This window comes from Corylus avellana, chromosome ca5 (genome assembly GCF_901000735.1).
Source record: "Corylus avellana chromosome ca5, CavTom2PMs-1.0".
NCBI classification, from domain to species: Eukaryota; Viridiplantae; Streptophyta; class Magnoliopsida; order Fagales; family Betulaceae; genus Corylus; species Corylus avellana.
The window spans coordinates 33,126,938-33,136,705 of NC_081545.1; the positions used below are offsets into that span (position 1 = coordinate 33,126,938).

At 35.9% G+C, this 9,768-nt stretch overlaps 2 protein-coding genes across 2 annotated transcripts in view; one reads left to right on the plus strand and one right to left on the minus strand.

Annotated features, from left to right (window-relative positions):
* Positions 1–5,048: 5,048 nt before the first annotated feature.
* LOC132182195 (MDIS1-interacting receptor like kinase 2-like) lies at positions 5,049–7,779 on the minus strand. The gene is made up of 2 exons (XM_059595382.1): positions 5,805–7,779; positions 5,049–5,437 (listed from the first exon to the last, which is right to left on the minus strand). Exons 1-2 carry the CDS (start codon positions 7,777–7,779, stop codon positions 5,049–5,051), a joined length of 2,364 nt encoding a protein of 787 aa, XP_059451365.1.
* A 1,730-nt stretch (positions 7,780–9,509) lies between these two features.
* LOC132180267 (probable E3 ubiquitin ligase complex SCF subunit sconB) overlaps positions 9,510–9,768 on the plus strand; it is a 5,959-nt gene continuing 5,700 nt past the window's right edge. Inside the window, exon 1 of the mRNA XM_059593019.1 lies at positions 9,510–9,723. Within this exon, the coding sequence (XP_059449002.1) occupies positions 9,551–9,723 (173 nt within the window). The 5' untranslated portion in view covers positions 9,510–9,550. The remainder of the gene's footprint in view (positions 9,724–9,768) is intronic.

The following is a 9,768-nucleotide window of genomic DNA, read 5'->3' on the forward strand; positions in this document are numbered from 1 at the left end:
AACCACTTTGCCACAAGCTAATTTTGTTTTGTAAACACTAGCACAACTACCGGTTCCAATACAATATTTGAGATCAAAGTACTCGGTTGCTTCAATGATGTCTTCATATGTAATATGTCCATCATAATTCAATATCGCGAACAAGTTTCCATTCCTGTTTTTTTTTTTTTTTTTTTAATTTTATTTTTTATCAACTCAAGTTGAGTTTTCTTGGCCATGCATCAAGACAGGAGAAAGCTCCAAAGAACTAAGAATCCAAGTGAAATGATGACAAGAACAGAAAATGTCACTTTGGTTACAATTGATTTTTTGTTGTTGTTACTGTTATTGTTATTAGGGCAAGGAGGGAAATACACGAAAACACCGCATAAACCCCCGTTGCCAATTAATGTGTTGTATGAATGATAATGATCATAATCATATTGAATCGGACCTTTCAAAGAATTGTATGCCAAGTTGATTATCTCAATAGAAATGCAAGTACGAGGAATGTTGCCAGTAAGATTATTGTGGCTGATATCCAAAAACGATAGATTGCATACTGTGCAAAGGTCAACGAGTATTTCTGCACTCATAAAGTTTTGACTAAGATTGGTTAAAAGTGAAAGAGATGAAGGAATTGGACCAATAATTTGATTATTTGAAATGTCAAACCACTCTAATTTGGTGAGGTTTGCTAGAGAAAGGGGTAACTCGCCTCTCAAATTATTTTTGGACAAATCAAGATAGGTGAGTCTAGATAAAGTACCTATCTCAAGTGGGATGCTCCCTTGAAGATTATTATGAGACAGATCAATCTCGGTGACGCTTCCAGCAGCATTGCATGTAATCTTACAATGACTTGAGGTGTTGCTGGTGTGGTCACTCCCCCACCACCCACTCTCTTGTAGAGCCTTTGCTTCTAGTTGTAGTGCTGATTATTCAGATGCTCTCATAAACTGAGCTCCACTATCCTGCAAATGCGTTCTATACAACAATATAAAAGTAGCACATGCTACGTGTTATGAATGCACTTGTGAACGTTGAGTCTCACATTGAAAAAAGAAAGAAAAAAAAAATTAATATACCTAAGTGGACCTTAGCACATTAGCTTAGGCTTTTGGGTTAGAATTGTACTCAACTATGTATATTAATATACTCTTGGTAAAACTCCATAACCGCTTTATCTCCCAACAAGTGGTATCAGAGCTATGGTTAGCTTCCTGAGACGCATCGGGTTTGGAGTTGTGTCTGCATCCGCAACTCTTGACGCGAGACACTATTAGAAATGTAAATAAGACTCACAAGCGATGAGGAGTTTGGTCAATGTGAAGAGACTCACAAGTGAGGGGGAGATTGTTGTGAGTGCACTTGTGAGTGTTGAGTCCCACATTGAAAAAATATAAAAGAAAATAGTACTTAATATACTTAAGTGAACCTTAGCCTATTAGCTTAGGCTTTTGGCTAGAGTTATGTTCAACTATGTATATTAATCTATGATTGATTGTTGTGTTCATGGCTCCGGACACTTTAATAAGAAATTAAGATAAGGGTGGCCTTTTGACGTTGAATGAATAAACATTCTTTTCCTTTAGAATCCTATGGAACTGTAAATCAAAAAAAAAAAAAAAAAACAAAATCATCCTATGGGACTGCAAATTTTCCACCCGTATGCTTTCCCTAAATCTTCATGGAAATTTCCTCCCAATTGCATTGCTTTAATCTGTTTTGTAAACAATGGAAACTTTGGAGAACAAATCCCACGCGTGCGAGCAAATGGTGTGGCTGGAGAGACTTATGGAAATACTTGTATTTATTAGTGTGCAATTGCCCCTTCACACTCCCCACTCCCCAGATATAGATGCCTCGTGTGGTCTTCATGGATGAACAGGACTAGTAAACTCTCGTATAATTTGGGCTGGAATTCCCAAACGTATTGAATGCAGATACTGACTTATGACTTCTTCGGACAAGAGACTGCTAACAATTCATTAAAAGCACCTTATTATTTTCAACACACCTTCACATTTCCATCGTGAGGTATGCTATGCTTACGAATAAATTTTACAAATTTTTTTTTATAAATTGATGTGGCAGGATATGATTGAATATAAAATAAGTTCAAATTTTGAAAAATCTAATCATGTTATATCACATCAGTTTGTAAAAAAATTTCTGTAAAATTTGTTTGTAAGCCTAACACTCCCCTTCCGCCACATGGACAAGAGACTGCTACTAATTCAACACTTGATGATGTGAGCGTAATCCCCATCACAGCCCCACATGCTTTGGTGGACAATCATGATGGCTTCTAATTAGTAATTATATATGCAATAGCTACAAAATCTATCATCAAGCTAAAACTACACTACATGGGCTTCTTAATACAAGTGGCTTCATCAATCAATCCAATTGCATGGGGAAAATTTTGGGCCATTTCACGAGCAAAATATTGGGGACGAGGGTTTGGGCTAGGTGGATTCCTTGTATGCATTGGGCTGACTCTGCATTTAGACAATAGCAGCCGAGTTCTCTGTAAAGGATCGATTTTCAGAGCCTAATCTCAATATGAGGGTGGATTATTTGCTCATACTTGAACTACACAAATGTGAGAGATGCTGCACACAAATGAAAAACCCTCGAATCTTCCATACATTAAGAATATCTGATGACTTGGAATTTCTAATCTGAAGTACATGCATAAGTTATATATAATTTTGTTTTATATTTTATATTTGGTTGAAGTCACTAATCGCTACTTCTCACAACTGAATAAATTAATAAAAAAAAAGAAAAAAAGAAATTGAAATAGAAATAAATAGCAAAATAAAATAACTAAATACAAAAAATTTTAAGTGGTTTGGTGTATGACCTATATCTACATAATAAAGCTCTAAGGACCATATTATGCTTTTATTTCACTTAATTATTTTATAAGTCCAAGAAAAAAAATACAAAATGATATGATTAATAAAATCAAATTAAATATATTCAAATACGTTCCGTACAACATAATACAAGTAGCCCATGCTACGACCACAACGGAAATGGAAACAGAGGGTACTGCCATGTTTGCAAGTACTATAATATGATTGATGAGGGAAATGGCAGAGGATTGATCATTATATTCAAGACTGGGGACACTTTAATAAGAAACATACAAGGGGAGGGGGGAAGACTTAGTGGACTGGGAGTCAAGTGTACGTGGCTTTGAATTTTCCACCCCTATGCTTTCCCTGAATCGTCATGGAAATTTCCCTGAATTGTCATGGAACTATGGAGAATAAATTCCACGCGAGAGAGCAAACGTGTGGCTGGAGAGTGGAGAGACTTATGGAAATTGGACCTTCACATTTCACACTCCCGAGTCCATAGATATAGATGATTAGATGCCTCGTTTGTTCCTCATGGATGGAAAGGACTAGTAAACTTTTGACCTTTCTCATGCCACTTTGGAAAATCACCCAGTCTCGGCTTATAATTTGGGCTGCTATTCCTAACGTATTGAATCCGCATGACTACTTCGGACAAGACTCAAGAGACTGCTAGTCTGCTACCAACTCATTCAAAGCAGCTTATTATTTTCAAGTTGCCTCTTCCACAAATTGCTCCTACGACCTTTGCTGCCAGGCATGTGTAAAACAGAGAAAAAAAACAGTTTGGAAATTGATGTTCTAGAAAGAGAACGGAAAAATAAAATAAAATGAGATAATGTATGTAAAGGATCAGAGGGACTTACTCTCTAGAAAGGAGGAACTTCTCTCTAAAGAGAGATTTTTTTTTTTCTAATTAAAAAAAAAAAAAAAAAAAGACAGGAGGGAGTGAAGAGTGGCTACTCTACTTGAGTTTGATCATAGTAGAACATACTCAGCTGGAAACAAGTGATAGTAGCACATACTTCACATTTACCAATTACCATGGCAATAAGCTCCCAATTCCATGTTGTCATGCATCCTTACAAGGTACAAGTGACCCCATTTATGGCCGAAATGTGTAGGGATGATTACATTGGAATGTGGACATTTCTCCATCGCCGTTGGGGGTGGATGAATGTTGTTTTTGCATTTTCCACACAACTGAGCTGCACTATGCATATAAGGCCCAAGGGAACATATAAGATCCTCATTTCTCTCCATAACAAAGGCACACACACTCTTCATGATTTTCTCTCCCTCAAGGCATAATTATGTAACTAGCCTTCAATGTTGACAAAGCTTAGAAAGACATACATAACGATATTGAAGAAACAATTTGTTTAATCATGAACCCTGCTGTTCTGCATAATCTTCTGTAAAAGTCATTCTTGCTACGCAAGACTGCCTCCAAAAGATTTACATTAGTGATGGAAATATAACAGAGTGCATGTAATGTGACAAAATTGTTGGATCGGGCTTTTGACCATTTTATCTGAAATTCAATTGGTGTCTAGTGAGAGAAACCAAAGCCTTTTATGGTATTCAAAATCGTATCCCGCAAATCATGTTCTAAGAGCCGTCTAAGTGAACAGATCCAGATTGTTGCACCTCAACAAAAATCAATCAATTAGAACAATGAATATGGTGATTTTGTGATCCATGTCTTCCTTCAAACCTCCAGAAGTCAGTTATAGAATGTAATTCATGTGACAAGATTCAATTGAGCCGATTACTACTCTAAAGCCCATCTTTATATTTGGATGTAATTGTAGGTATGTTTAGCAATTGCAAAGCTTTTGTGTTTAACGGTGGAATTTTTAGCTTTATATTGTAGTCCCGAAATGGTGCTTGATAAGTTATGAGAGCTCCTCTGCATTTGGTTACGTATGAGAAAATGCCATAGGACGGTTTTTTTTTTTTTTTTTTTTTTTTGGCAAATCTTTGTCCAACCACACTAATTTTTTTTTTGGTATACTTCTTTATTGCATTTATGGTTTATTTTCAATCGTATGCTATATATATATAATGATTGAAAAATGAGTACAATCTAGAAAATAACATAATTCATGGCATTAAGATATCATACACTAACTAACATTTTTTACTCATACAAGTTCATCAAACGATATGATACTCAACCTAAAAACAAGCACTTCAAAATTGAGTTTCATCCCCTGAGTCAACCATATACATTTTCTGGTTCCTTAACTGCCATAGTGAAAATGTATGTAAAGGTTTGGCTATTGGCTTCTTCCGAGAAAGAAATTCTTGAGACACGCAGTTCATTGTAGGCCGAGACTTTGGTTTGGTCTGTAGGCATGCAAATGCTAGTGTAGCGACAAGGAAAATATCTTGTGCAACTAGATGATCTGGAGGCAGCACACGTTGATCTAATATTTCATGTAACATCACGTTTTGAGAAGATGATGATGATAATGAAGTTAGGAGTTCTGTTGGATGTCTTCCCATTAATATTTCCAATGCCACAACTCCAAAGCTATACACATCGCACTTTTCAGTAACTTTCATGGTATAGGCCAACTCTGCATGTAGATTAAAAGAAGAAGAAGAAGAAGAAGAAGAAGAAGAAGAAGAAAAATTAGAAGTATTAAAAATGTAAAAATATTAGTCTTCTTTTTTTTTTCTTTTTTTTTGGGTTTTTTTTTTCTTTTGTATATTTTTCAATGAAACGAAGTTGGTCAAAACTTGCCATTGCAATAAAATTCCATAGTCAAAGGGTTTGTTTGACATCACGCATGAATCGATTCAAATAGTAAATGACAAGGTAACCCTACTAGCACGAATATTAGGAAAGACGTTTGTTCCACATGGCTAGTTCAATGTTTTAGAATAATAGACGGGATGAAAATAAATAAATATATCAATTATAGCAAGAAAAGATTAGTTCACCTAGGGCAATGTAACCATAAGTGCCTGCAACTAATGTTTGATTTGAGGAATCTGGGTCAAGAAGTTTAGCTGTGCCAAAGTCAGAGACAAAACCCTCTAGTTTATTGTTCAACAAAATATTGTTGCTTGTTATATCTCGATGAACAATTGATGGAATGCATTCATGATGCATGTAAGATAAGGCATGGGCGATGCATTTGATGATGTTCACTCTCTTGCTCCAATCCAATTCTATGGCTTCAACATCATTGCTCAACACACAAAATAGGCTTCCCCTTTCCATATACTCATAAACCAAAAACATGCACCTTTTATGTAAACAGAACCCATGAAGTTTTATAATGTTTCGATGCTGAATCCCTGTTAACACTTTTACCTCATTCCTGAAACTCATATCAAAAGTTGGGTTCTCAGCCTCCAATTGATGAAGTTTTTTCAAGGCAATCACTTTACCACAAGGTAATTTTGCTTTGTAAACGCTACCATAACCGCCAGTTCCAATACAATATTTGAGATCAAAGTCCTCAGTTGCTTCAATGATGTCTTCATATGCAATATGTCCATCATAATTCCATATCGAGAACAAGTTCCCATTCTTTGTTTCTTTTGAGTGAGACTGAGTTTTCTTAACCTTGGGTCTCGAGAGAAGAAAGCCCCCAAGAACTATGAATCCAAGAAAAATGGCGATTGGAACAAAAATTTCTAGTTTGATTATACTTGATTTGTTACTATTTGGGGAAATCTGAGGGCAAGAAGGGAAACCCTCGAAGTTGCGATTGCACAAATCCTTGTTGCCAATTAAGGTGTTGGATGCATGATCATAATAATATGGAATTGGGCCTTTGAAAGAATTGTATGACAAGTTGACTCTTAGAATATAAGACAAAAAATAGTGAATATTGCCGGTGAGATTATTGTAGCTGAGATCCAAGAGCTGTAGATTGCCTTTTTGTGCAGCTGTAAGTTCAGCAGGTATTTCTCCACTGAGAAAGTTATGACTGAGGTCAAGATATTGTAGCTCATAAATGTTGTTGATCTGAGTAGGTATTTGACCAATGAGATTGTTATAGTTGATATATAAACGAGCCAGATTCTTCAAATTTCCTATTTCTTCAGGGATGGAACCATCAATTCGATTGCTACTAAGGTACAAATATTTCAAATTAGTTAAATGACCCAGAGTAGAAGGGATTTGACCACTAAGACTGTTATTCTCGAGGTGCAAGTAACTCAAATTCTCCATATTGCTTATTTCTGGAGGAATGGAACCATCAATTTGATTGCGACGCAAGGACAAATATTCCAAATTAGTTAAATTGGCAAGAGTAGAAGGGATTTGACCAATGAGCATGTTACCACTTAGGTCCAAAAAGAAAAGATTCTTTAGCATCCCTATTTCTGACGCTAAAAAACCATTGATTTGATTAAAACTCATATTCAGATGGGTGAGATTGGTTAAGAGCCGAAGAGATGAAGGGATTGGTCCATTGAAGTTGTTTCCACCTAGACTTAATACATGGAGATTCCTCAGATTTCCTAATTTTTGGGGGATGGAACCATTGAATTGGTTAGAAGACAGATCCAGGTGAGTGAGATTGGTTAAGAGCCATAGAGATGAAGGGATGCTCCCTTGAAGACTATTAAATCGAAGAACAAGGCTAACTAAATTAGGGAAGGAAGATAAGAAGTTGAGTTTTAACTTATCTCCATTGAGCCGTCCAATTATATTAATCTTTGTGACGCTTCCAGCAGCATTGCAAGTAATACCAGGCCAGTGCTTGCAACGACTTGAAGTATTGTTGCTGTAATAATTCCACCATCCACTCTCCAGAAGAGCATTTGCTTCTAGTTGTAGTAGTGATGATTCAGATGCTCCCACAAACTGAGCTCCACTGTCCTCCAAATACGTTCCGTACAACAAGATACAAGTAGCCCATGCTACCACCACAATGGAAATGGAAACGGAGGGTGCCATTGTTTACAATCAGTACTGTATGATTGAATGGCAAAAGGGTTGGTTGTTATGTCCATATATGACTCGGGACGTACACTTTAATAAGAAAGATACAAGGCCTTGGGGGGGGCAGACTTGGTGGAATGAATGCCAACGTAATTCTCACGATTCATATGAAACTGCAAATTTTCCACGCGTATATATGCTTTCCACGAATCATCCTGGAAATTTCCTCCCACTTGCATTGCATTGCATTGCTTTAATCTGTTTTGTAAATGTGTAGCTACAGAGACTTGTGGAAATACTTGTAGTATAGTTATTGTTGTGCTCTTCATGGATGGACACTTGTCCTTTCTCTTGCCACTTGGGAAAATCACCCGATCTCGATCAGCGTATAATTTGGGCTGGAATTCCCAACGTATTGAACTATAACTTCTTCTTTGTATGCATTGGACTGACTCTGCATTTAGACAATAGCAGCCGAGTTCTCTGTAAAGGATCGATTTTCAGAGCCTCATCTCAATATGAGGGTGGATTATTTGCTCATACTTGAATTACACAAATGTGAGAGATGCTGCACACAAAGCCCCACCAATCTTCCATACATTAAGAATATCTGATGACTTGGAATTTCTGATCTGAAGTACATCAACATGCATAAGTTATATATATAGTTTTGTTTTATATTTTATATTTGGTTGAAGTCAAGTCACCAATCTCTACTTCTCACAACTGAATAAATTAATAAAATAAATAAACATACAAAATTTTATGTGGTTCGGGTTATAAACCATCCACATGATAAAACTTTAAAGACTATATTATGCTTTTATTTCACTTGATTATTTTACAAGTTCAAGAAAAAAAATACAAAATGATATGATTAATAAAATCAAATTAAATATATTCAATTCTGATTTGATTTTATCAGTCAATACTAATATATTCAAATCTCATAGGATATATTTTAACAACTTTCCTGCAGAATCCTCCCCGTTGCATGCTACCACTATTGTAGAGAAATGCACTCTGACTGGTTGACGAGTATAACCACGTGCTACATATGCCAAGGGACAGACCCCTTATCAACCTTCTTAAGACTATATAACTTATGTAAACTTCCTGACTTGTTTACTGATTTATAAATGTTGTTTTTTTTTTTTTCTTCAATTTCCTCTGTTTTCCTCAGCACGGCTACCTTGTACGTAGTTTAACAACGGCTATAGAGAAATGTGGACAAACATGTCTTTAACCTTTAAGAAAAGGAAAACCACTTTACAAAAATTAAGGGAGATTTTTCTGGTTAATCAAAAATATTTTGAGTTTGACCACGATTTTCGGTCATATCAAACACCAAAAAAATAAGAAATTTTTTTTAAAAAAAATATTTTATGTTAAAACAAACAGAGACTAGTTGAATTTGAGAAAAAATAAATAAATAAAATAAAATAAAATCTAACTCAATTTATAAATTTTAGATTTGTTTCTCTTATCTTTAATAGAATTGACTGAAAATCACGCCTCATAAAGTGGAAGTTATTAGTTCGATACTCTTTTCTCTTTTCTCATTTCCTTTCCTTTGCGCGGAAATGTAAAAAAAAAAATAATAATAATAACAAAATTTTCTCTAACTAATATATATACCAAATTTTTTGTGTAATTCACAGGATGGATGGGATATCCCAAATGATGGTGCATGTCACCTGGAACAATGAATAATTAGCAATCTTCTGGGGTATAGCCATTAGCCTATAGGGTTTTGGAATCGTTTTGAACAATAAGCTTCAGAACTATGGCTGAGGCCAACCCATCTCCATCGACGACGACGGTGACGGATGTGGACGTGGACTCGCTGGCTCACTGTGCCACCTACCTCAGCCTCCAGGACCTCTCCAACATGGGCATGTCCTGCAAATACCTCAAACGCGTCGCCTATTCTGACTCCATTTGGTCCCACTGGTTCAGGTCCTACCATCTTTTTCAAAAGCTTTTTTAAATTTTCCCACAAAT

Coding starts and splice junctions, on each gene's coding strand:
- LOC132182195 (XM_059595382.1), bottom strand. CDS start 7,779: ATGGCACCCTCCGTTTCCATTTCCATTGTGGTGGTAGCATGGGCTACT. Junction 5,438..5,804: donor TTATGGTTACATTGCCCTAG/GTGAACTAATCT, acceptor ATCTACATGCAG/AGTTGGCCTATACCATGAAA.